Source organism: Abramis brama, assembly GCF_963993115.1.
Source record: "Abramis brama genome assembly, chromosome: 2".
NCBI classification, from domain to species: Eukaryota; Metazoa; Chordata; class Actinopteri; order Cypriniformes; family Leuciscidae; genus Abramis; species Abramis brama.
In genome coordinates, this window is record NC_139964.1 from 34,284,791 (window position 1) to 34,311,417 (window position 26,627).

Below are 26,627 nucleotides of genomic sequence, written 5' to 3' on the forward strand. Positions count from 1 at the left end.
GATCTAGAGAAGATCTGTGTGGAGGAGTGGGCCAAAATCCCTCCTGCAGTGTGTGCAAACCTGGTGAAAAACTACAGGAAACATTTGACCTCTGTAATTGCAAACAAAGGCTACTGTACCAAATATTAACATTGATTTTCTCAGGTGTTCAAATACTTATTTGCAGCTGTATCATACAAATAAATAGTTAAAAAATCATACATTGTGATTTCTGTTTTTTTTTTTTTTAGATTATGTCTCTCACAATGGACATGCACCTACGATGACAATTTCAGACCCCTCCATGATTTCTAAGTGGGAGAACTTGCAAAATAGCAGGGTGTTCAAATACTTATTTTCCTCACTATATATATATATATATATATATATATATATTTTTTTTTTTTTTTGTAAGATGACTAAGAAACTAAATAGCAGACAAATCAAAGGAAAAACTAAACAGGTGTGGCACATGATCAACAAATGCAAATTGTAGTGACAGTCCAGCAATGGCTCAAATGATCAGTTCTGTATACCAGCCTGAAACACTCATTAACACTGTAAAGCCTGACACGAAATAATAGTCAGAAAAAAAAGAATGTTTGTTTCTCTTTTTTTTTTTTATTAGGAAGAAAAAAAAATATCTTGAAACATTTACAGTTATTTACATGTACTCATTTTGGTGGACGCTTTTATCCAAACTGACTTACAAATACGAAATACAAGTAATTCAGCTTGAAGAGGCAATAAACACGAGAAGTGCAGGTAATACAAAGTTTTAGACATTGTTTAGACTAGTACAAGCTAGAACAGGGAGAGATTAAAGTGTCCCTATTATGCTTTTTCAGATAGAACCTTTCCTGCAGTGTGTAATATAGCTGTTTATGAATGTAAAATGTCTGCAAAGTTTTAAAGATCAAAGTGCACAATAAAGTTATTGTCATTTGATTCTAAACTGCCGAAACTTATGTCTCACTTCCGTAACATACATAAGTAACAAAGTTACAAATTTGCATAGTGCCCATCCAGCAAGATTTGTTTTGCTCGGCTAATGTATGCACTGTTTTTGATACAGTTAATGATACAGTTCCCGCATGTGCACTTCAATAAATTAGAAATATACACATCGGTTTGTTGATGGATACTTATTAATGCTGATGGTGAGGAATTACAGTTGCAACATCTCATAATGTATGACAAACTGAGTAGCGTATCACTGAGAAATGTCCTGCTCAAGTTGTACTTGCGATGGAGGTTCGGGTTGAATAACTTTCTTGCAATGTTTCATCATCAGACTTGTGCTCGGATTGATAAAATCAACGCCATTGTTACTGGCTTTACAGTCTGTAGAATCGCTGTGGACTGAGGAAGCCTCAGATTAAATTTTTAGTTATGGTAATTTGTGTTTAGCTTCTGACAAGTGCTGTGAGCGGTAGACCAATCACAACAGACTGGGCCGTCTGGCCAATCAGATCAGAGCAGGCTCGCGGAAAGGAGGGATTTAGAGAGATTGATTCTTACAAGAGTCGTTTGAGAATGTTTGAAAAATCTGGTGATGTGCAATGTAGGCTATGAGAAAATTAAAGTGTTTTTTGACCTTTGATGCATCCAAAATCAAAACTCGGAACCTTTATAGTAGCATAATAGGGGCACTTTAAGGAATAGTGAAAGCATAGGGAAAGATTTTTAGGGTAAGAGTGCTGACGGGAAGAGATGAGTTTTTCAGGTGTTTGTTGAATATTGTCAGGGATTCGGTGTTCCAGATAGGATTGGGAAGATCATTCCACCAGCAAGGAACAGTGAACAAAAATCAATTAGAATTTCATGTAAATCAATGATATTTTGTATACCTGTTTAACAGACCTCTTGCATAAAATGCATTTAAATAACAGTTGTCACTCTATATCACTTAATGTGTCTAGTGAGATGATATTTAAATGCTTAGTTTTATGATCGAAGCTCTGTAGTTTGTATTGTGGGGGACAAAACATGTAATGCATTGCAATACAGTGATGATTAAGAGATGTACAAAGAAACATGATAGATCAAATTCGATGCTCACATTTTGGTGTGATTTTAAAAAATATATAATAATATATGGATACAAATTATGTTGCTTCAGTCCAGTACATTTTTAAAAATTACTAAGAATGTTTACTTGATATAAATATGATGACAGAAGGCATTTATTAGATTGTGTACAACTGTTTTTTTTTTCGTTTTTTTTTTCATGTTTCTAATTTAGAGGCCTTAGAAATTTGTGTTACATACGATACACTAGGCTTTATAGGGTTAAGAAATGAGTCTGCAATGAGTCCGTCCCCCCCCCCCCCCTTCCATGAAAATGTGCATCATTGTTTATACACTGTAAACGTATATCAAAAACCTAAGGCATGTGGACTTTTGACAGATTAGGTTGATTGTAAAAGAACACATTAGATGTGCTCAGCAGAAACTGAGAGCAGGCTGCAGTAAGTGGCCGAATGGTCTGTGTAAGACTCCCACAATCCATTGCAGCTTTGAAGTAATTCCCTTTTCACATGGCCATGCCCGCAGGCAAGGTTCTCACACTCAGCCGAGCCAGACACTTTTGTCGTCATTTTCCATCCATTGCCATCCAGTTGTCGTGAGCGAGAGGGAAGGGTGTGCGGCAAGTGAGTGAAACCAGAGGAGGAGGGCGTGCAAGCGAGGGATGAAGTGATTGTTTAGCATGAAGAAGAGGCGGAAAACATTCATCAGCTGCCACATAACCATAAAAAGAGAGCTCGGTCAAACATGACACTAATGGCGCTTTTCCATTACCAGTACCAGCTCAGCTCGACTCGACTCGCCTCGCCTCGGCTCGGCTCGTCTCGCTTTTCGCTCCGTTTTCCATTGCAGATAGTAGGCCTACCTCCACAATAGTACCTGGTAGTCATAGCGACGCCGCAGGAAACTGCCGTGACTTAATCTTTTACGCGAAACGTGCGAGACACACCCGCTACCCACACACACACAGGACAATGGAGGAAATCGAGTGTATGCTGTTTTTGGATGTTTTTGTTTTTGCTGTTTTTTTATTCAGGATACTCCGTCTGGCGCGTGCAATGATGACGCAATGAATAGTGACGATTCTCTCTGACCAATCAGCAGTCTGCCGTGTTTTCACGTCACATTTTAGTATCGCCTCAGCTCGCTTAGAACCTCGCCGGAGGTGGTACGAAAAAAAGTACCTGGAAGCAGGTACAGGTACAACTTTTACACAGTGTAAAACCAAACAGAGCCGAGTCGAGTCGAGCCGAGGCGAGCTGGTACTGTGTAGTGGAAAAGCGCCATTAGTGTTTGTATGTAACAGGTAAAGCCCTTGGGTCTGAGCGTTGAGTGCAACATGCATACATCTGTGTTAAGATTCAGACAGGGTTTAAGACTCTCAGATAACCTCACTAAAATGCTAAATCCGAACTTGATGAATGTGTCAATCTGACCTTTCTTCTTGGCAGTGAATGAGGCACCAAACTTTCGGTTAGCTGTAGCACATGCACTAGGGTGACCATCCGTCCCGCTTTGTGTTGTACCGCACAGCATTTTCACCCCTTGTCCCGCATATCGCATATTGAGAAAATGTCCAGCATTTTCATCAGTCTGTTTTAATGATCATATTACGAAAACGTGCATGCGTTCTTTTGCCTTTTTAAGAAATAATTTTATTTATTCTTTTTGCGGCGTAGTTTTTCACCTATATTTAACAGTGCTTCGTCAGAAGTAAACACGGTCACTTGTTGTGATCAAAATGTGGAGCGGTGATTCGTTCCATGTGTTCCCTGTCAGAAAACAAATGGATAATTTGGTCAATTAAATTAAATTAACAGAATTTGTCAACTTGTTGCCTGCTGTGGTTGTTTTAATTCACATCCTTTCTAAAAATATTAAAGTTTTGGTTTAATATATAAGACGGTCAATTATGTAATTTCATGTTGTTTTATTTGTTCATTATTTATTTTGTTGGATTTTAGTTGGACTTGGTCAGAACTGTTTCAAAAATAGTTATCTGCATGATGCCTGCTGCCTTTGGGCTCAGTGATGTTGAATTTAAATGACATGTAAACTAAAAACATGTTATATTACATTGTGATGTAATGGTGTTTTCTAAAGAACAAAGAATTTATATTAGCTGAAAGGCAGAATACAAATGTTTTTATTAAGTTAGAAAGACATTATATAACAGTTTCAGGTTATGTTTTAGTGTTGGTAACATGTCCCACATTGTCCACACAAACTTATAATCGTCCCACATTTGGTTTGTTTGATGGTGGTCACATTAACATGCTCTGATAGCTTAAGTGTCCCTGAGGAGAGTTACAAGGGTCATATCATAGAAAACAGGAGCGAGAATGAATGGATTCCCTGCTCTGACTCAAAGATCAAGTGATTGTTGCACGCTGTTTTACTTTAAAATGAAAACATAAATAAAACATAAATGTGGGCTTGGGTCGAGTAGAAGGTATCTAATACCAGTGTCTTTTCAATATTCAGCAACTTGGTAAGGACATTGTAACTCATTTCATTCAAAGAGGTTAATCAATCATAATAGAGGCCATTTGCATATAAAGAACACCACAAGAACAGCCTGTTTAATTTCAAAAACCGAAAAAGAAAAAGAAAAAAACATTTGCTATTGTAAGTGGTTCTTTTAAAGTGAAATGAATGAAATGGATTTTTTATTATTATTGTAATATGTTCTTTGAGGTTATAATGTTATCATTATACATTATAATCACTTATAATGTTATGAAAGTTTTATACAAAAAAGTCAAATATTCACAAACATTATTATTTTCAACCTTTCTGGTCCTGTTTCTGAAATGATCCGTTTTAGGATAATTTCCCTTCAGTCTTGTCAGTAAATTGCATTGTTGCGATTGGTTAATGCAGTTGCATGGGAGAGCATTATCCATATAAAACTGTAATTTACAAACAAAGCTTTATACAATTTATAACTTACGCTTTGCAATGTAGTTGCTCTCAGATCCTAAACAGTTGGCTGTTTCATCTTTCAACAAAACTTTCTTTGAAAACTCTCCATAACACCTTGTATACAAAGTCAAATGATCTGAACAAACATATAATTATCTGACACGTGTAATTTTCCATACGCCGGGGTCCTTCTGAAGGCTGAACAGATGCAAGCATGCTGTTTAAACCGGACACATCAAAGCAACTGTCCCTTTGCTCTTCTATTTGTCCTGTCTTTGGCAGTAGCTCAAACGCATATAGAATATTTGAAATTGACGAGGCACCTTTCTACTGTATCCATTGTAGACAGTGTCAGTGATTGTAATGTGTCCTAGTTGCTTTTGATGCTTGTGTCAGGTGTATACGGGTGTGATATGCAAATATGTTTTCATGTGTGAAATCACAAATCCCACAATATCAAACATGTCCACCTTGTTTACATAAATGCTCTTTTTGTACCGAGTACTTTTTAAGCTATAACATTTTTAGGGTGTTTTAATGGCACAAAGACCTCTATATGTCAGAAAATCAAGGACAATTTGATTTCTCATATCATGAACCCTTTAAGGTACTTCAAGAAACCATGGGGGAAGTGCAGCAGATCTATTTGTTCCATCAGATTAAAATTTATGATAAGTGTGCAAGACATGTTTGTTAGCATGAGTCACGCGACTCTAAATGTCAGAGTTCGAGTCACACATATGTGACTGCTATTTCCCTCTGCGGACACCTACCGTCCTCAGCATGACTGTATCTTTGAGAACAGTCTGAATGGAGCTCAGAGAAAAATGAACAAGATAGAGTTGTTTTGTCGATAGAGAAAAGTCTCTTTTCCACCAATTTCCTGGCCAATTTCCTCCAGCTGCATTCTGCTCAGTCTCTGGAGTTGACAAGTATACTCTGAGGCATCTCCCTTGAAGCAGCTACAAAGTGCTATGCTTCATTTCACAATTCATCCTCACTGCTTCAGAGTTATTGTCCTCTTTAGGTTTCAGGCTACATTTAATTTCTTTCCAATACGTTATAAGATCATGATGCAAATGTTATTTGGTTGAAAGGATGTGAAAAATATTACAAGATATGCAGTTTGTTTTCCACATTTTCTGAGCAGACAGAGACTTGCGCCATTGTCAATTTTTGTATTTATTTGTACATAAAGCGTACATGTTTGATTGGATTAACATTGGCAGAGACATTACCAGCATTAACAACATCATAAAGACTTCACGTTCTTTTGAATCATGTGACAACTGGTCGTAAATGAAATTGACTATTTCATTATTCAATATTATATTAACCTTAAAGTGTTATTAGACATTTGTAGGTTTTTCAAGTGTTTTGGATGTAAATGGGTTCATATTTAAGATGCTGTAAATACACTTGTGTTGCCTGCAAATGCCTGTTTGGTCATATCTCAAACAAGTGATTAGGTTTTTTTTGTTTTTTGTTTGTGATATGAATCAATCCAGCAAATCACACAAAGAACCATTCATGCTAAATGATAATACTGCAGCTAATTAATGGGAGGAGAATATGCAGTAGTAGTCTAGAATATGGCTGACCAGTAGGTGATGGCACATACACAGAAAATAGAAAATATATATATATAGACATTACCATCAATGTCAAATCCTTCTTTCATTTCCTGTCACACACAGATCATACATGTCAAGCTATGCGTATATGTCTACATTCAGCCATTTTCCTGGACTCCTGCCTTGGATCTCATTATGGCTTGGCAGAACACCGCGCCAGTTTAACGTTATTACAGCAGACTGACTCACATAAGCTGACACTGACTGATCATGTTGCACGTAGTGTGGTCTCGCCCAATTCATCTGTTTTAAAACAAACTCCCTCCAATTTATCTGCCGCCTCTGAGCCTGGACAGCATGCTTATGCTCTTATAAAGTGTGCTAAGCTAAGAGTTTCCCCATTCATTAACATTAGTTATTCCCTCTGGTCTGAAACCTGTTCAATATTTACATTAGAGAGGATAAACTGTGTTTTTCTGCAGGGGATGTTGGCTACACTACAAACCAATTGCCAAATACACCCCACCACACCAACCACGCATCTGGCCCCGTCGCCTCCAGCGTCCTTTGCACTGAAATAATCCTCTGAATGGTGTCCCGAAGTGGGTAGATAAACTCAGTGGGGTAAATATTCATTTGGGTAGTTGAGCCAGTAGTTTGGGACACAGGGAATGGAAATGAAAAAAAGATATTTCGCCCTGCCATTATTTAGAGTGCGAATGGGGCCGCTCTTTGCTTGAGTCTGCATTCATAAATCTCCTCTTGGCTCCATGAATGTAATCAGGTGCTTTGCAGAGGACACACACTGGCACAACACACTCCATCTCTCTTGTCAACAGCCGAGGCAACTATATGGAGGGGTGTGATGACGAAACTTGCACTCTTGGATTTCAAAAAAGGGGGAGGGGGGGGTCTGGGGGAGTTGTATAAAGCATAGGACTTTAGTGATCTTCCCACTGTAGCCATTTTGTTACGCAGCAAACCAATTTTCTTTTTTTTTTCTTTTTTTTTTTGCCATGCCATGTTTTGTAAAAGGATAAGGACAGAGTTCAAAGAGTGAACAGCAAGAACAATGCTATTTGTGCCTTAAGTGTATGTGTGTGTTGCTTTTTTGAACACATAAATGTAGGCATAGACACTTGCTTTAAGGACTGTCAGGGGCCCGAGCTTGAAAAGTACTATCTGTCTAAACTACAGCACCACAGGCCTTTGACACCTCTTTATTCTGTTTCATCTTCACTCGCTGCACAAGGTTTTCTGTCTCTCTGTCTGTCTTTCTCATCCTCGTTCTTTCACCATCATGCAGCCTAATCACAAATCCATTTGAAGGCGTTATTTTGTTCTCTTTTGTTCTGCTTTTGGCAGCATTTGGGAAAGTCTTGCCCTGATATATATTTAATCTTAAGTCTGCACTTGTAATAAATACATGAATACATAAGTAACTATTGCTAAGAGGGATCAAGTAGCTAGTAGTATGTGCATGTTTGTTCATTCATCCACCCACCCATCCATCTATACATGCATGCATACATCCACCCATCCACCCACCCATCCATCCATCCATCCACCCATCCATTCATCCATCCATCCATCCATCCATCCATCCATCTACCCATCCATCCACGGTCTCATTATTCTAAAAAAGGTTTATTGGTGCAACTGCATATCTTTTATAGAAACATGACTTTTATTGTACCACAGTATTGTCAAATAGTGACTGAAATTTGCTTGGTTTCATGTGTATTGGTTTTATTATATACTGTAGGTCTTTTGGGGGGGAAACACATTTAAAACTTCATTTCGAAATATTTTTTATTATTATTATTTTTTTTATATATTTTTCCATGTAGCTTCTCCATTAAGTAGCTTCATTAGTCTAAAGTATTGCATTCTGACCATGTTTCTTTTTTCTTTTGTCCTGTGTTTCCACCTCTACCTGCTGTTCTGAACGTCTCCTGAACGTGTCTTCATACCAAACTCTTCATAAATAGGTAAGCCCTTTATATTTTAAATTTTCCATGATGTTTTATGTAGCTTATTCCTGCTTGAATACATACTCTATTATAGGTTCATGAATATTGAGAAGCACTTGTTGATTGGAAAATGTAAACGTTATTTAAACAGTTTAATGAATGTTCTGGAATGTTTCGCTTATTTTCTTTTAACTTCAACATTAACTTCATATCAGTTTAAATATAGCTTACATTTTCTAATCCAAGTGTTGCTGGTTTACCTTCTCTTTAATTGTTTGCTACTTTCATGTTCTGTATTTGATAGTGAAAAATCCTCTTTAATCTACCTGGATTCATGAATTTTAAGCTGTCCAGCAGTCCTATAGATTGTCAGTTCCATTTATTAGAAACATTTTTTTTTTTTTTTTTGAACTTCAGAAATTAGTGGATCATCTGGGATGAAAGAATTAGAAGAAAGATGCAGGGTGTTTGTCGTAGTCAGTGATAAATGTAATAATTCTCTCTCTTTATGTGGACGTGCATCTGTGCTGACACTAACTACATAAGTGCAGTGACATCGCAGGTGGGGTGCGAGGCCCTGTGTACGAACTTGAAATGTGAGGCCCTGCTCTTGGATGTGGATGCTCAATTGCGCATGAATAACAGTCACACGGACGTAGCTGTTCTAGTTCTATTGCACGCATAATCTCGCTGCAATATGGTTTTATCAAGTAGAATAATACAGCATAATCATGCACATAGTCTCAGCTATGACTTTTTGCTATTTATTTCAGAGGGAAAAAAATCAACTGTGCAATGAGTGGCTTTACATCAAGTCAGCTCGAGAATTTTCGTGTGAATAGCCTACATACATAGATCCGCCTACTTTACCAACGTGTATCAATGTGTATCAAAATGGTCCAGTGGTAGAACTTACGCTGATCGTGTCAGAGGTTCTGGGTTCTAATCCGCACTCGTATAGTTTTTTTTTTTTTTTTTTTCATTAAAACCGATTATGTTCATCAGTGGTTGTATATCAAGCAGAGACACGTATGTGTGCATTATGTTTTGTGATTTCACCAGAACAAATAGAGAGTATCCACAACGGATTGAAGCGCGCGTCCGAGTGAAGACAGTGCGGCGTGTGCGTGAGCCACAAGAGAAAACACAGTATCTGCGCCACTGATCGCAGCAGCAACGGAATTTGATCACTTTATTTAAAAAACACATTTCAGCGCTAGATCGTCTCTTATTTAAAAAACTGAAATGAATGCTCTGCCAGTTATCTGGAGATGTTTTATTTATTTGTAGAATTGGTACATTCGTGCCGCGAGATGTTTTAAAAAGTGGTGGGGACAAAAAAAAAAAAAAAAAAACAGCAGGATTGCGAGGCCCTGTGTTCGTACAGTCTATGCGACAGCTCTGCATAAGTGATACCTTTTCACTTCAAATCCACTGCTTGATTTGAGTTCTTTTTTTTTTTTTTTTTTGCTGGAAACAACATATTAGCATGCCATAATGCTTGCAGAATTCATCATGAATATTTAAAAGGTCCATACATAACACATAAAGAGACTTTCAGCTCACACATTGCATATAGCACAAGTGTTATGTATTTTTTTATTTATCTAAACAATACTTCACTGCTGTTCCTCGTTGTTGATTCAGAGAATGATTCATTCTGATTCATATAATGTACAAAGCCTAGTGAACTTCCTGGAAGCAACATATATAGCTGTGCTACTGACGTGAAGCCTGTAAAAAAAAAAAAAAAAAGGCAGCTTAATTATGCTGTCTCGTAAGATATCTTCTTTTAGCCAAATTCAAAAGCCAGCATTACATATTTCCTTTGTAGACAAGGCAATCCCAGAATGCATTTTGTTGCGCTCAGTGGAAGATAAATCTAAGATGGCAGATGATATGAGAAACATTTTGATAAATACTAATACAGTACTAAAGGAATTGGTTTGAATAATTAAAAATAGGCTATTTTACCCCAAAATGTTCTTGCATATTATAGTCACTTTTAAATTATATTACCGACATCTGATTGACAATAAAGATTTAATTTTATTGTCGATAAACTGCATGCGTTTTGTTCACTTTGGCTATTTTGTGTTCATCTTAGGTTCTATATATACATAATGATGTTTAGTATCATCATCTGTTATTGAAAAACCTATATTAATCGACCAATAGTTAAATAGGTTTCTGTCAGGACCACTATCGTCGAATACGATTGATAATTAGCATACAATTTGGATTGGTGGTATGGTTCTGTTCTGGGCAAGAACTCCCTGTGCATCCATGCAGCCTAGATAAGAGCAGGGAGAGCAGCAATAACCCCCCTTAGGGTAAACAGAACAGAACCAACATGAATGTATTGCATATATCATTAATTCATGATTTTTAAAGAACAACATGATTCGAGAATTGATTCTGATTCAAGGGGAATCAGAATGCCAAATCCTGACTGGGTGAGAGGAGGAGCTGGGGATGGAGGAGGGTAATTAGCTCCTGAGAAACGCGATAGCTGCTGATAATACTGAAGGAGCTTTTATATGTATACGGTGATAGGCGTCATATTCCCATAGGCAGACACAGATCAGCTGAGAGTCAGTTTAGCTTGACTAAAGTGAACTGCCAGAACTGACGCTACGCTTAATTTTTTTTCTGGAGCATTCATTGTCCTTCTCAACGCAATCAAGATTTGTATGCTTCCCTTTTAATCCCATTTTTGCGCAGCGTCTTTGAAATCCCGTGGGGCAGAGGAATTACTGCAGAAATTACTGCTCTGCAAGGTTTCTTTTTTCATTCTGTCAGAGCAGAGAGTGTTCAGCTGTTCAAACACATATATCAGGTGGTTTATTTTGTTTTTGTCACTTTGAATCTCATACCATTTGCACTTCAAGACACTGAATAGATATGCAACTGTCACATAATAGATAAATCAGCAATATATATAACCTCAAATATAGCAATTAGCAGAGTCCAACAGGTATAGGAAGTTGTTTTTGTCACTCATATTTCAGTAATATTGATATCGGATCCTTTATTTTTCTAGAGAAATTGCTAAATTCGGCATACATGTGGGAATAGTTCACATAAAAATGACAATTCATTTACTCACCCTCAAGTTGTTTCAAACCTGTATGAATTTCTTTCTTCTGCTGAACACAAAAGAAGATATTTATTTTGACTTCCATAGTATGTTTTCCCTACAATGGAAGTCAATGGGGTACATCAACTGGTTACCGACATCCTTCAAAATATCTACCTTTGTGTTCAGCAGAAGAAAGAAATTCATGCAGGTTTGAAAAAAACAACAACAACAACAACAACAACAACAAAAATATAAGGGTGAGTAAATGATGACAGAATTTTATTTTTTAAGTTAACTATTCCTATTCCTGGCAAGCCAAGTCGCTTGAAACCCACATTAAACATTAGAGTTAGAGATTAGAAATATTGACAGTTTTAATTTCTACTGTATATAGGAACAAATGCAAACGTTTAAAAGCCATGTCCACTGACCAGTGTTTTATGAGAAGATTTTAAAAGATTTAACCTACAATACAAAATATTGGTAAAATAAAAAATAAAAATCATTGCAGAGCTTATGGGTCCTTGAGGCGAATTTGTTACTTGTAAGTAAGAGACTGTTATGTGAAATTGTAAGAATCTAACTCAAACAGGATAGCAGGGCTTATGTTCTGAATATTGCAAATTGAACTGCTAGTTGCTTGGTAACCACACATTCCATCCATCCCATAATTATGCAATATGCAAAAGAGAGCTGCAGGGATGATGCATTTTTGGAGGCCAAAACCTATGCAAGTTATTTTAACACTCCCAGTTCCATCGTCCTGAAGTCAGTGTTGTTTGTTGTTGTTTTTGTTTTTTATTAGATGCCTGAAATAATGTCTAAGGGCCCTATCTTGCACCCAGCGCAATTGACTTTGTACACCGACGCATGTATCATTCCTATTTTGCACCCGCGCACAGCGGACTTTTCCCTCCACAGACGCACGTCGGTTAACTAAGAAATACACTTGCGCTCCAGCACAAAGAGGCGGCGTGTTCTGGCGCAAACGTTCCCTCATGCTATTTTGCAGGTTTACAAAACAATTCCGCCACTAACCGAAAAAAAAACTAGTTTAAAGTCAGTGGCGCGTTGCGCATGTTATTCATATGCTATTTTAAAGGCGCATGCTTGGCCATAATCAATGTAGCGTGTGCACAACGCGCATACACTTTAATTCTCTCATCTACACAGAAGCAGCAGTTTTCATTTTTGCAAATCATACATTATTACGATAGATAGATAGATAGATAGATAGATAGATAGATAGATAGATAGATAGATAGATAGATAGATAGATAGATAGTTTATTATAAAAGCATACATCTAGCTTATACATTTACCCAAATTATCATACGCCTGTTTAACCGAAGCTAATTTGGGTGTGTTTCTCCATCCTCAATGTCACTTCTCTGTGTTTTACGGCCCTGACGAGAACGTCGGTCTCCTCGGCTGTGAACCGCTCCTGGCGCGCGCCTGGCAAATCCGCCGTTATAATAGCCGCCGTCATCCACCGTCATCTCACATTCCCTTTAAGAGCAGGCCCGTTTGTTCTAAAGCGAAAATGTCTCCACGATCTGCTTTTGAAGAAATATCGTTGAATCGTGCATTATATCTGTTCTGGCGCCTCTGTCCCAACCCATGGTCCCAACATACTGAACAACGCGACATATATTCACATAAAATGTTAACGCAGCGGAACGGGACACTGCAGTTCACAAAAGTTCACAATTTGCATGTGATTTAATGCCTTGTCGGTTAAACATTTAATTCGCGTGCTAACGTGCGTTTCTCAGCGCTTACATGTGAAGCTCACATGCACTAAAAGCCTGTCTACCAGCGCCTGGATACTGGACTAAGTTATCTTTCGAGTCTTACTGTGCTTATACTGTTAAATGCACACAAGGTTTACATAAACAAAGTCGGTTATGTCTAAAGTGGAAGCAAACTTGAGAAAATTGTGAGAAAATCTGCTTGTCAAATGCGTGTATAATAGACGCGGCGCGCGCAGCTCTTAAAGAGACATTAGTAATAAACACACTGCCGCTGGTCCTTAAAGGGATAGTTCACCCAAAAATAAAAAAATATCTCATCATTTACGCACTCTAATGTTGTTCCAAACCTGTATTAATTTCCTTCTAATATTTTCTAATATTTTTCTAATATTAATATTTTGAAGAATGTGGCTATCCAAACAGTAGCTGGTCCCCATTGACTTCCATAGGAGAAAAATATACTATGGTAGTCACTGGGGTACATCAACTCTGTTTGGATACCAACATTCTTCCAAATAACTTTTATTTTCAACAGAAGAAAGAAACTTATTCGAGTTTAAAACAACTTGAGAGAGTAAATTATGACAATTTGAATTTTTAGGAGAACTTAAACGATAATAAAACAACAAAATGCAAAGAGAAAATCACTCACTGCTCATAACTGATAACTTTAATAGTAGCTTTAATAAGTATCAATGTATAATTTATACAGTGAAATCTGTTTTGTTTTATTTTCATATTTGTTCATTTAATTACTTTCTTCAATGCTACTGCTAAATACACCTGCTGTAGCTGAAAACATAAAGCACTGTTTATTTAATTTGTATATTAAGTTGTGTATGTGTAATGTGTATCTTTGTATAATATTTAATAACAAAGAAAATAATGACAAATATTTTTATCTTCGCCCCGTCTGCCATTTTTTATATATATATATTTTGTTACCTAAGGCTTTGTTTTTAAAATATGGACATTAGTTTGACTGTAATGCTCAGTCACAAAATAGTAAAACCAACATAAAAAAGAATCGTGATAAAATCGTGAATCGTGATTCTCCTGAAAAAAATTGTGATATGATATTTTTGCCATATCGCCCACCCCTAATTCGGACCGCTCCGTCGCTGAATCATCTGAAGCGGTTTCTCGATCAGTACAGTAACAACAAATAGTTGCGTTTACCCCCGGTCCCGGACACTATTATTAAAAAGCGTTGCGACAACCAGTGGGAAGTGTTTCAGTTCGACAGAAACCTCTCTGTTACAAACCACAAATCACTCGATGATTTAACTAGTATTAAATCGGATGAAACAGCCTCAATATTCCCAACAGGACTGATGAGGAAAGCAGGAGAAACATTGTGGCATGAAATAAATTAGAAGACTTTAAATCCCCTAATCACCCTTACAAACATTTACCATGAATGTACTGTAGTAATTTACCATGGGTTGGGCAGAAATGTGCAATATTTATATTGAATACTATGTAGTAATAAATAAATAGTAAATATATATATATATATATATATTTACTATAATATTAACAGTATTATAGTAAATATAGTGATTTATATTGCATTAGATTTATTAGGTGGGTAGAGAAATATATAATTATGTTTGTTATGAAATTGTCAGTTTCTTTGTAAAGGTGCGTATAGTTTTTAACTTGTGTTTAGGCATTTTTATACAGTGGGAGTGAGTAGCCTGTGGTTATCAAGTCTCACTGTCAGAATATTTTCATTTAAGCATAACAATTATAAATAAATAATTATTTCTCACCAAAAGCTACGAGTTTGTATAATTAATTTATTTGTTCCAAGGAAAATAGTTGTACACAGCTGTAGATTATCAAGTTTTTATTTATTATGGTTTTATATATCTGCATACTGTTGGTTACCACATTTCCAAGTAAATACCATACTTTTTTAGGTTTACTTTAACTTATTTATTGAAACTGTTATGTTTCAATAAATAAGCTAAACCCCCAAACCAACCCACCGGCCCACCTCAACTTTTCGATTTGATAATGCGGCCCTCGAATGAAGCTAATTGAGTAGCCCTGGTCTAATGTCTAATGTCTGTGTAAGAATCATAAACTTTTGTTGGTCACAGGTTATTTTCTACAATAATCCAAAAGCCAATGGAAAAATGTTATTGGGTTTTTGTTGAGGGAACAAAAGCGATGCTGACTTCTGGTTTGGTCTACAAAAATACTTCATCACTGCAGCACTCTACAGTTTGTTTTTAAAGGAACAATAAGGTTGCACATGATCGAAACAGCTTCACCTTGGAATTTACTTTTAGGTGTTTGGTGTTTACATTACGTCAGTAATTATATATGTGCACCGTGTGTTTATATAGCTTAGACACAAATACAGAAGGAAAGATAAATAGAGACAGAGACTCGATAAGAAGTTTATCGATCCTCCTTATTGTGCCACATCTCTTTCTATCTTTAGATACAGACTGCAAAGCATTAATATGCACTGATCTCTACAGTGCTATGCTCTCTCTCTCTCACATGGTAACCATCAAAAGTGCTCTCAGGTAACACTGTCTTTCAAGGGTTACTGGGAAAAGTCACTGTCAGGGTCAGCAAATAAGTACCACATGTTTTCTCATATTTCAGATATTTTTCACAAATCTGCATAAATGGAGAACAGCGAGCTGTGCACTGGGTGCGACCCATGAGATATTCCGCTAACTTGCAGAAAATAACAATCGGCATTGTTTCCACCCTAGGATTGTCTCAAATGTGAGAGCAGATGTTGCTGAACATTAGCCTTGAGCATTACCATTCAGCCATATGATATCTGACTTTAGAGACATATTATTCATTATTTTAATGCCCTGGCAGTTTACATTAGGTATGACTTAAACTGCAAGCGGATCAGCCTTCTTTTGCCGTCATGTGTCGTTTCATATATATACATATATATATACATATACATATATATATATATATATGTATGTATGTCCTCTTCCCACTCACTTCAATGTCTCTGCATCTGTAAATAAAGACGTGGGTGTTTATATCTGTTTAAATGAGCATTAAAAGCTAAGCCATGCAAATTAGTTTTATCTGAAACTGTATACATTCATTATATATAGTTATTTTAATGATTTGGTTACATTTTGAAAATGGTACAATACCCCTGCGGTGACAGTTAATGTGACGCCAGTGATGCAGATGCACATATAAGAATGATGATGATGATGATAATGTTGTTGGTAATTATAATGATGAGTTGTAGGATGATAAAGCCATCTTGCTCAGTTTACTCATATTCCAATAAAAGCAAGTTCTTTACTACGACTTTATACTGCAAATGATAAGGATGATATCGACTTGAATACATTTATGAGTCAGCGAGGGAACCAATAGTCAATTCTTGTGTAGATTCTTAATGTCCTCTTCTAGAGTCTCGGTCAGTCGTATGCGTTTTGGCAGGATTTCTGTTTATGTGTGGGTGTTTTATTATGCGAGACCAGAGGCAGGGAATGGCACACAGGGGCATTCAATCAACACTGAGAGACAGCAAGCAAGGTTAATTAATTTGTTAAGCATCTGGTGCTCTATCAAGAGGCTCTGATGAAATATCTGGATTTTTATGTATGCCGATACCGTGACACTTAATCTAGTTTTCCCATATCACCGACCTTCTATGAATTTACGCAAGCCATTCCTTACTTCTTATGAAATGCAATCTTGGAAAACGTGGTCTGGTTTATTAGGTTTTTGAAGATTAGATGCCAATACACAGGATTGAAAGGAAAATATGTTGCATTTTTTTAGACAATGTTTCTGCTGTTTTATTTAAGTATACATTTTCTCTTAGATGTTCCCTAGGAGAAATGAAAATGGACAGAAATGAAACAGTTGTTGACACAGCAAGAGTATAGAGATTGTTGAGAAATAATTTCATAATAGTTTAAATTCATAATAGTTAATTTTAAAATATCTGCTTTTTAATTGGAGACAGTATTTGTGTTACTTGAATAGCAAAGTTAACTTAAAATAATAATAAATAAATAAATATCTAGCTGCCAATCTAGTTCATTTTGTTTAAATAAAATAACTAAAACTACAATAAAAATGAAAAGCTATAGACATAAAATAATGACAGACACACAACAAAATTACTAAAAAGAAAAGAAAAAAAGAAAAGAAAAACTCAAAATATTAATAAAAACTATGATAGTATCTCAATGATACTAAAATAACACTGATCTGAGCATAGTTTGTGACCTTTTCTTTCCTATACAATCTTGTAATGTTGCAGTCAGTCAAACAGTTTGATTGTATGTACACACTTAAAGGCACAATATGTAAGATTTTTGCATTAATGTAACCAAAAACCACTAGAACAATGTTATATATTTTGTTGACATGTACTTACATTATCCCAAATGTTTCCAACAATGTTTAAAACCAGATAAATCAGCTTTTTTAACCAGTGTAATGGCCCGTGTCATTGCGTCGCCTGTCAATGACATCATATCTGCTTTACCCTCGATTTGCGGTTTTGCTTCCGTAGAAACCATGGAAACACCAATTCGTCAAATAAAATAACCTGTATGACTAGTAATTCAGCACTCGTGGCTATTTCATTCGAATGAAATAAAATAATGTTCATTTAAGTGATCAAATGTAACTGTAACAGAGGCTGTAAAGGTGAAGACGACAAATCCCATGATTCCAGGCTCATTCACAGCGTCATCAAGCTACGCTTTTGTTTTGAATAAGCGACTTCTATCGGTGAAAATTACACATTGTGCCTTTAAGTCTGTGAGACTGTTCCGATATTCTTTACCCACATGATTTGCATAGTTTGAGAATATGTTTTTGTTCTCTAGGTATTTGTAGCATCTCACCATTTTGCTTTGCTTACCAGTATTGACCCTCCTCAACTCAGTTCTGTACAACATGTAAACACTTACAGTAATCATTTGAGAGTTTCATGATCAGTTGCTAATTGCATGTAGCACACACACACACACACGGTCGCTTAGGCTAACAAGGTCAAAAGCTAATATCTCGCCCCCCTCCATTTGGCACAACTGCCTTCCCACTGATCAGAGGGCTCATGCCTTTTCTCACTGCTTGAATCCATGTCTTAGTGATCAACCATCTCTCTCTCTCTCTCTCTCTCTCTCTCTCTCTCTCTCTCTCTCTCTCTCTCTCAGTACTGGGCATATAGCCAAGCACTCCCCACACTAATTAGCCAAAATATCAATAAAATATTGTTGTATAAACAGACCCCCCCCCCCCCCCCCCCCACACACACACACACACACACACTCACACACTCACACACACATCTCTTTTTCTCTCTGTCAACACCAACACAAATTATTATTGTTTTTTGGTTTGTTTGTCTCAAAAAATAACAGGCAAGAAAGTCTGTAATTGCATAAAAGTTATCCATATTGATCTGCCTCAAGCCTCATCAATAACGGTATTAATTATTAGTTAATTGTCAGAGCAGTTGGCCAAGGGTTTGTAAGCAGCATAAGGAGGAGGAGAGAGATTCAGATTAAACAAAACCTCCCGCCACTTGAAATATTAATTTGCTTCTTGTGAAGAAAAAATTGCAAATAATAATAATTAAGGGAAAAGCAACTCCCAGCAGTGCCAAGATGAAATGACAAACATACAATATTGATACAAAGCTAGAAGGGCTAAAAACAGGCCACAGAAGCTCTTTGATTGGAGCAGGGCTTAAATTTGTTCTTCGTGCTATAGAGAAGAGAAGGGTGAATGAAATCAAACAACTCACTCTATGTCTCCATTGTTTCCCCTGTTACCTTGACGCCGGTATGGTTAACAGCTATTGTTAGTAAATGACATGTTTTTGTTTCCCTCAATCCAACCACCAACTGCCTTATTTTCTTTCATTTTTTGCTGGCCATAAGGGGAACAATGCTGTCATTTCATCGTTGTTTTGATGCTAGGAATCTGACAGTCAAATAGAGTTTTTTTTAGTTTTTTTTAGTTTTTTAATACTTTCCAGAGGATTCATTAAAAAGCCAACTACACGTTGGAGTGTACATAATTAGGGGTTTGCTTCAAAATATGTCACAAACAATATCATTCAACGCAAGGAAATTAAAAAGGGTGGTAGAAAGTTTGTAGTCCAAAGTGTCAGATCAGAAGTTTTGAATAATGCATCAGCATCTTCAAAACATCTTCATTGACAGAAAACAAGCATTAACAGCAAAACAAAAAAATAAATAAATAAAAATAAAAACAGCATGACTAGATTAATCAGGAAAGGGCAAAGCGTGTCACAATGCTTATCATTTACAACAGTAGGAATACATTTTATTGGTTTAGCTTGGCTTAGCTTCATATACGCATCAAATACAGTGCTGAAAATAGAACAGTTTTATATCAAGTATTAAAGGATTCAAATGGGGCGGGACTTTGGAATCCATAATAAATCTGTTTGATTTGATTGTAAAAATATTTGCTCAGCCTTACATTTTCCCTTTAAGGCATATCCCAGTCATACATGATAAATTATTATAACTTCACACATGCAGCTGGTCAGAACAAACTCAATTCCACCTTTTCAGGACAGGAGATACACACACCCACTTAAATAGTCAAATGAAATGCATACACATACATTCACACAAACGTTGTACCTCACACACACACACTCCAACTTCACAGTGGCATGTCCCCTATGCTTACTAAACAGATCTATTATTATAACAGCCAAGTGAGTGAGGTGACAATACAGTCAATGCAAAGTGAGATCTCCCTTATTTATAACCAACCTTTTGTTGTTTAGTCCAGATACTTTACACTGTGGCAGTAATCCTGAGCTGAGCTTAGAGAATGCATATAGACAAGCAACAGGTGTATACACGAACACATACAATGCCGGGGCAAGAGAAATGCAAGGGCTTGTTGCTGCGGTATCTTGTCTTCCTCTGCTGCTGGTGTGAACACTAGGGAGCAGCCTGTACCTTCTCTCAAAGGCCCTGTGCTTTTACCAGCTCAACAGCAACTGATGCGGGATGCACACAATCTGACAATCCGTCAGGATGATCACTCACACAAAAACAACGGGTGACCACAGGGTGCCTTTTAAAGTAATGTCACAATTAAACAGAAATCCACAATGAAATATACATCTTTAATCAGCAAAACTTTTTTGGGTAACAAAAGAAAAAAAAACTCATGGATTATTAATCACACCCCATTTCAAGTACATTTAAATTTAAATGTTTAAGGCCTCCCCTCACTCTGATTTTTACCGCTTTTTACGTCTTGTCTCTGAAGTCTGTGGAAACAGTGAAGGAATTAAGGTCTTAGACACTCCTTGTCTTGTTTATTTGCACAGCACACAAATGTTTGACTTTATCATGTGAGATTTGATCAAACCACGTCAGCCTGTTTTGTTTTTGCTAGTTTGCTTAATCTATTCAGGATAGTTACAAGGGGGGCAACTGCAACAGCCATAGCAATCAAGCTTTGCACAGTGATTGTATCTCGGGGAGAGACGAGGAGATCTGAATCTTAGACTGAGGCTTAACATTTCAGATGAAGTGAAGCGCTCCCAACAGCCCTGCTTATTTACATCTTGCAATACTGCAGAGCTCTCTGAACATCTTTCCCCGGGATCACAGACAAAAAAAGCAACCCTCCAACTCACCTGCAATAATGGTTACTGTGAATTGCAATTCATTTATTTAAACATTTGTATTTTCCTCTTTTTTTTTTCTCCATAGATTACAAAAGAAATAGGATAACATCTTGCATTTTTATCCCTACTCTTGCATTTCTGCTGTTAACATATTTTACATAGAATCTTTTATTTCTTTAAGGGTTTATTTGTTTTGTTGTTTTCCTCTCCGATTTTGTCTGTTCATGTTTGTTTCCACAGTAAAAATTTTGTTGTGGATGTCCTCAGTAGCTTTAGAGAGTCCTATAATATCCTGAAGTAGAAAGACACATTAAAGCTCAAATATCCACTCTTCACAAGAGAAGCCAGGACGGGTCAGCATAATTATTCCACATCTTTTGCATCAAGTACACAGGTTTCACAGTCAGATTCTCCCACAAGGCTTTGATGCTGTTGAAACCAGCACTAAATCCCTGTTTTTAGTCAATTTGCCCTCCAGAAATGTAGCTTCCTCCTGAGAGCAGCTAAATGAGGTGCCAAGTTTAAGTGTGTTCCATATCCATCCAGTCATTGAAACCAGTGACTTTTAAAAACAACATGGGTGGAATATCACACCTCGCACTCTCGAGATGTCTGCTGCTGGCACGTGCAAGAGCCGTACTCGTTGATGATGACAAGTGCCCCCTCAATATGGTTGGGTTTGTAGTCAACGTAGTACTCGGATGCAGACGTAGTAGCCATCTGCTGCATGGTCTGCTTCTGCTTCTGTTTGCGACGCTGGCTGGTGAAGCATTGCCTCAACTGCCTAACGCCTGCTGGGAAACATTTCCAGGACACATAGAGCATGAGGACCATGATCAGGAAAGAGAAAATGAGGGCCATGGTGCCTGTCACCACCTTGTGAATCTGCATGGTGCTCTCCAGGTCATCAGCGGATGCAGTCACTGTTAAGGAGTTGGTCACCACTTCCCCACCTTCCACATCCTGCAGGTCATACGGATTTCTCGTTGGGCCATCGTATATGAAGCCTTTGGCCCGATTTCTGGTGGCGGTGAAGGACTGTGTGGTTGCTTCCACATTGTCCTCGCATAACTGGAAAGCGTAGACGGCATCCAGAATGTCCTCACCCTGTGCAATGTCCGGGCTGGCGCACAACAGACCACTGTCACGTTGTCCCTGGAAGTTGCTAAGCCAGGAAGCCAAGGCACAGACATTCCTGCTGCATTCCCAGTCATTTCCCGACAGAGAAATGCTGCTCAGGGAATTCCAAGAGTCCAAAATCCGCTGATTTATGTAAGTTAGTTTATTAGAGTCCAGCATAAGAATGTTAAGGTTGGGCACACTTTCAAACACATGAGGTTCAATGTACTCAATCTCATTATTGGAGAAGTCAATCTTCTCCAAGTGGTCCCAGGTCCAGTCAAGGGTGCTGACCACAATGGTGGCCTTATTGTTTCGCATGTAGAGGGTCCGCAGGGATATGAGGCGGGGGAAATGGGCCAGATTGACTTTCACCAATTCATTGTGCTCCAGATGCAGTTCAGTGAGTTTGAAGAGTCCGGCAAATGAATTACGTGCCAGGCTCTGCAGCTGGTTGTAACCCAGATCCAGGAATTGCATGCTCCTGCAATCCTGGAAAATCCGCACAGGGATGAATTTAAGGGCATTGTAGCGCAAATGTAAATTGGTAAGCTTCCTAAGGCCATGGAAAAGGTCTGGCTCTAAGGACTGAAGTTTGTTATAGGATAAATCCAATATTCGCAGGTTGGGCAGAGGTCTAAAGGTCCCGTTGGGCAGGCTCTCTATCCGATTGGTGCTCAGATCCAATTCTTTAACCCTTCGCAGCCTTTCAAAGGCGCTCTCCTCCACTATCTCAATATTGTTATGATCCAAGTAGAGCCAGGTAAGCTGTGACAGGCCCACAAAGTTCCCCTCCCGCAGCTCAGAGATGTTATTCTCGCGCAGGGACAAACCAATGGCGCTGCTCAGATTTTGAGGGATGTCAGTCAGGTTGAGCCCCTCACAATACAACAGCTTGTTGTCGCATCGACATGGTCTCGGACAGCTCCCCCCCACCAACGGAACTATTTTCAGAACAATGCCCAGGGAGCACAGAATCAGCCCAGGTGGCTTCCTTAGGGGCCACTTTAGGTACAGACCAATTAGAAGGAAATCCATTAGCATGAATATCCTGCAGTGTCGTAGAGAAAAAGTCCATTGAATCTTTCAGATCTTGGTCATTGTGATTTGTAACTCCCCTTTCAGTTGATATATATTTTTAGAGAATATGGATGGTGATTTGTCACTTAAAGATTCAAGAAATCCTGCCACATTGAAACGAGAACAGCGACGACAAATAAACGACAAGTCACTTTGCTCATGTTAGATCAGAGAAAGGAAAAGAGAGACAGGGAGGTAAAAAAATGTACTCCTCGAGCATCAATCTCACATGAAAGGATGCCTACTCACCCCTTTCCAGAGGCTGACAACCTCTATTCAGTTGATCCCTTTGTGCTGACACTAATTATGTGCGAAACTAAAAAAGACCCCAGTGTGGTACAAATTCAGCCCCCCCTCCTTTTCATCGGACACCAGATCCTGGCAGACTTACAATGTCTTAGTTCTCCTCGTGTGAAAGAGCCAAAAAGAGAACGAATCCAAGTGGCATTCAGCAGGCTGGGAGGAAGTGCAAGTTTCCCGGACTGCATGCATGAGCGCTGTCCTCTCTCCGTCGTTGCTCTGCATCGACTGCTGCGCCGATCTGTGGGAGAGATGAGCGGGGGAAAAATGCGCACGAAGGAGGGAATAATCCACTCCAAACTCTCACTCTCCCTCTCCTTCCTTCCTTCTCATCAAAGACTCCCGATCTGTTGTCGCAAATCACCATCCATAACCTAAAGTGATCACTGACCTGCACAATGTACATTGAGTGAAGCTCGTTGGCATTCTGTCAGTGGTCATTTCTTCACAATTATACACATGCAAAAGCTGTGTGATCTGCATCATATAGCTCTCTTTTTTCCTTTCCTTTCCTTTTTAATTGTTTGTATAGTGATATCCAAAGATCAATGATGGTGTTTCTAGTAAGACTCAAATCTTCAGCAAGGTCTTCTTTGTGTGAAGCTCATTTCCAGTGGGCTGCGGAGGCTGTAGATGCTGAGGCTGAAGGCAGGCACCGTGTACGGGGAGGCGAGAGATGCTCGATCCCTTGCAGCAGACTAGTGCACTGGCAGTGCATGCAGAAACACCTTCTGTTCACTGAGTGTCGTAAGCCACTCACAATTCAGCCCAGGCGCTCTCTCTCTCTCTCTCTCTCTCTCTCCCTCCCTCCCTCCCTCCCTCCCTCCCTCCCTCCACCTCCTCCTGGTGCTCCTCTGCTCACCCTTTTTTTTTCCTTCAATATGCGCTCTCTCTTTTTCTTTCTTTCCTTCTCTCTTTCTTTCTCCCTCTCTTTTCTCTGTGCCTGAGACAATTTGATATTTAAGAGAGGCTGGGCTTAAACTATAGTTTAAATGAAGCACACATCTGAAACATTACAATCCCCCACCCCAAATTGGAACACGCCATCTATCTGCTAACGTCTACGTAAACTGTTAGTATGCGGGATTAATATCCTTCTAATGACTTAAACAGTGTGTCAATTCCCTGTTGTTTTGATGTGTTGAAGCTCTTGCGTAAACAAGAGGATAATTTTGTTTTCATTTATTTATTTTTTATCTGTTATTAGGCACAGTGCATGGCTACTGGTGGCCAGCACTCACCAAAAAAAGGTGGACTGCCTACTCAATAAAAAAAAAAAAAGTTGTATCTGTTCTTTTTTTTTTTTTATATATAAATCTTTTTTTTTTTTTTTTCTCTCATTGACAGGATAGGCATTCAGCTTTCTTAAATCTATATTTGTATGATTCATTCTTTTTTGAGACTTGATAAAAAGCGTGTCACTATGTGAGTTTCAATGACTAGGTACTCTCACTAGCCGATGAGCTATCCTAGACCAATATTGATATGGTCTCTGAGCGAGATGAATGTGTTTTTTTGCCAGGCTCCAATCGGACCATCAGAGTGAGTCCAAAATGGCATTGTAGTGTAAGCATTGCCTTTTCAGGCTGTTAGGTTGTTGAAAAATGAGCTTGTGCGCAGCGAGCATGGTAATGGCATCACGCACCATATGTCATAGCAGTTAGCTGGTAGTACACGTAAGCTTAGATATAGTCCAGGGCAAGGAGACTCCCCTCTCCTCCCATCACGCCCCCGCCCCACCCTCGCACACCCTCATTGGCCTAATTCTGAACCCGAACCGCTAAATTTACATTTCATAATGCTGCCTGCCCAGGCTTGTTTATCACAGACATTTCAAGTCCCGCCATCCAGTTGGAATACAGATATCATCTGTTGCCACTTAGCCAGGCTTACATAAATATTCTGCTCAGGAGCCTTGTTGCAGTGCACCACGGATTGCAGTCCCCAGGCTTGTCATTTCATTCCGATTAATTTTCAAGGACAATGAGCTGTGACGATCCCGTACATGAAGCTTGCATGCGTCTGTTGGTTTGCCTGCTTTCTGATGGCTGCCATAATTTTAAGATCAGCCTTTTGCTTTGCACACTGTGAAATATGAATTAATCTCATGTTGAAAATATGCCACACATAGTCTGCTTTGTCCGCTAATTGGCACAGGAGTCTGCAAACAAGGGCAAGTGAACAGCATCTGCTCGGATTACCGTAACTCATGACTAAAACTCCTACGCCTTGAGGGAAAAAGCCCACTAAGCTTTTTTTTTGCTCAGCATTTACTTGAGAGAAACACCAGGGTATTGGACCAGCCTCAGCCTGCTGTTAGGGTAAAATCAACAGATCTTAGATTAGCTGACAGGATGGCAACAATTCTCAGCACATCCAAATGTACCCCCATCATATCTTAAAAAAAAAGCTCCCACAGAAACATTTTAATTTGCTTTCTATTCTCCAGATGATTATATAAAATAGATTTTCTCTGCTGGTTCAATGTGTGCCTCAAATATATTTAATCTTTTGTCACCTAAATGCTCTGCAAAGATTTGACATAGAAATGGATGTGTTGAGCTCTACGGGCGGAAGGAAAAAGCCTGCGAGGCCATGGCCATCCTTACGCCTGATCTGTCTCTCCTCCACCTTGCCCATCACTCTTTAGCTGTAATAAATGGGTTTACCATCAGCTAATGACGTGGTGCCCAGTAATGACTTGACACAGCAATGAGAAAATCGCAACCATTTCTTATAGTGTATCTGAAGCGCTTTGGAACCACATCTGGGGTCTGTTATCTCTAGCCAATGTTTCTCTCACTTTTAAAGGAATAGTTCATCCAAAAAAAAAAAAAAAAATGTAATCATCTCGCCCATATGTTGTTATCTTTTAAGATGAAGAATTTATGCAAACCACAATAAAAATATGGTTATCCTGTTTTTGAACAAATTATTAATATCAATTCGGTGAACTGGATCAAATGAGTCAACTCAAAATAATCATTATTAATTATATTATTAATTAATATTTTGAATTGATTTATTTATTTATTTTAATTAATGTTTAAGTTTGAGTAATAGTGTTATGTGCTTTTGACACTCTTATTAATTTGTTTTGATATTTCTATATAGATTTTTTTTTTTTTTTTTTTTCAGTTTTAGTTGTAGTAATTTCTG

The 26,627-nt window shown here is 38.1% G+C and overlaps 2 protein-coding genes across 3 annotated transcripts in view; one reads left to right on the forward strand and one right to left on the reverse strand.

Moving 5' to 3' along the window:
* The window catches only part of ctnna2 (catenin (cadherin-associated protein), alpha 2), a 517,324-nt gene that overhangs the window by 331,134 nt on the left and 159,563 nt on the right, over nucleotides 1-26,627 (forward strand). The window lies entirely within an intron of this gene.
* Nucleotides 19,288-24,200, reverse strand: lrrtm1 (leucine rich repeat transmembrane neuronal 1). The gene has a single exon (XM_084106897.1). It carries the CDS (start codon nucleotides 23,130-23,132, stop codon nucleotides 21,558-21,560), a length of 1,575 nt encoding a protein of 524 aa, XP_083963023.1. The 5' UTR covers nucleotides 23,133-24,200; the 3' UTR covers nucleotides 19,288-21,557.

Coding starts and splice junctions, on each gene's coding strand:
- lrrtm1 (XM_084106897.1), bottom strand. CDS start 23,132: ATGCTAATGGATTTCCTTCTAATTGGTCTGTACCTAAAGTGGCCCCTA.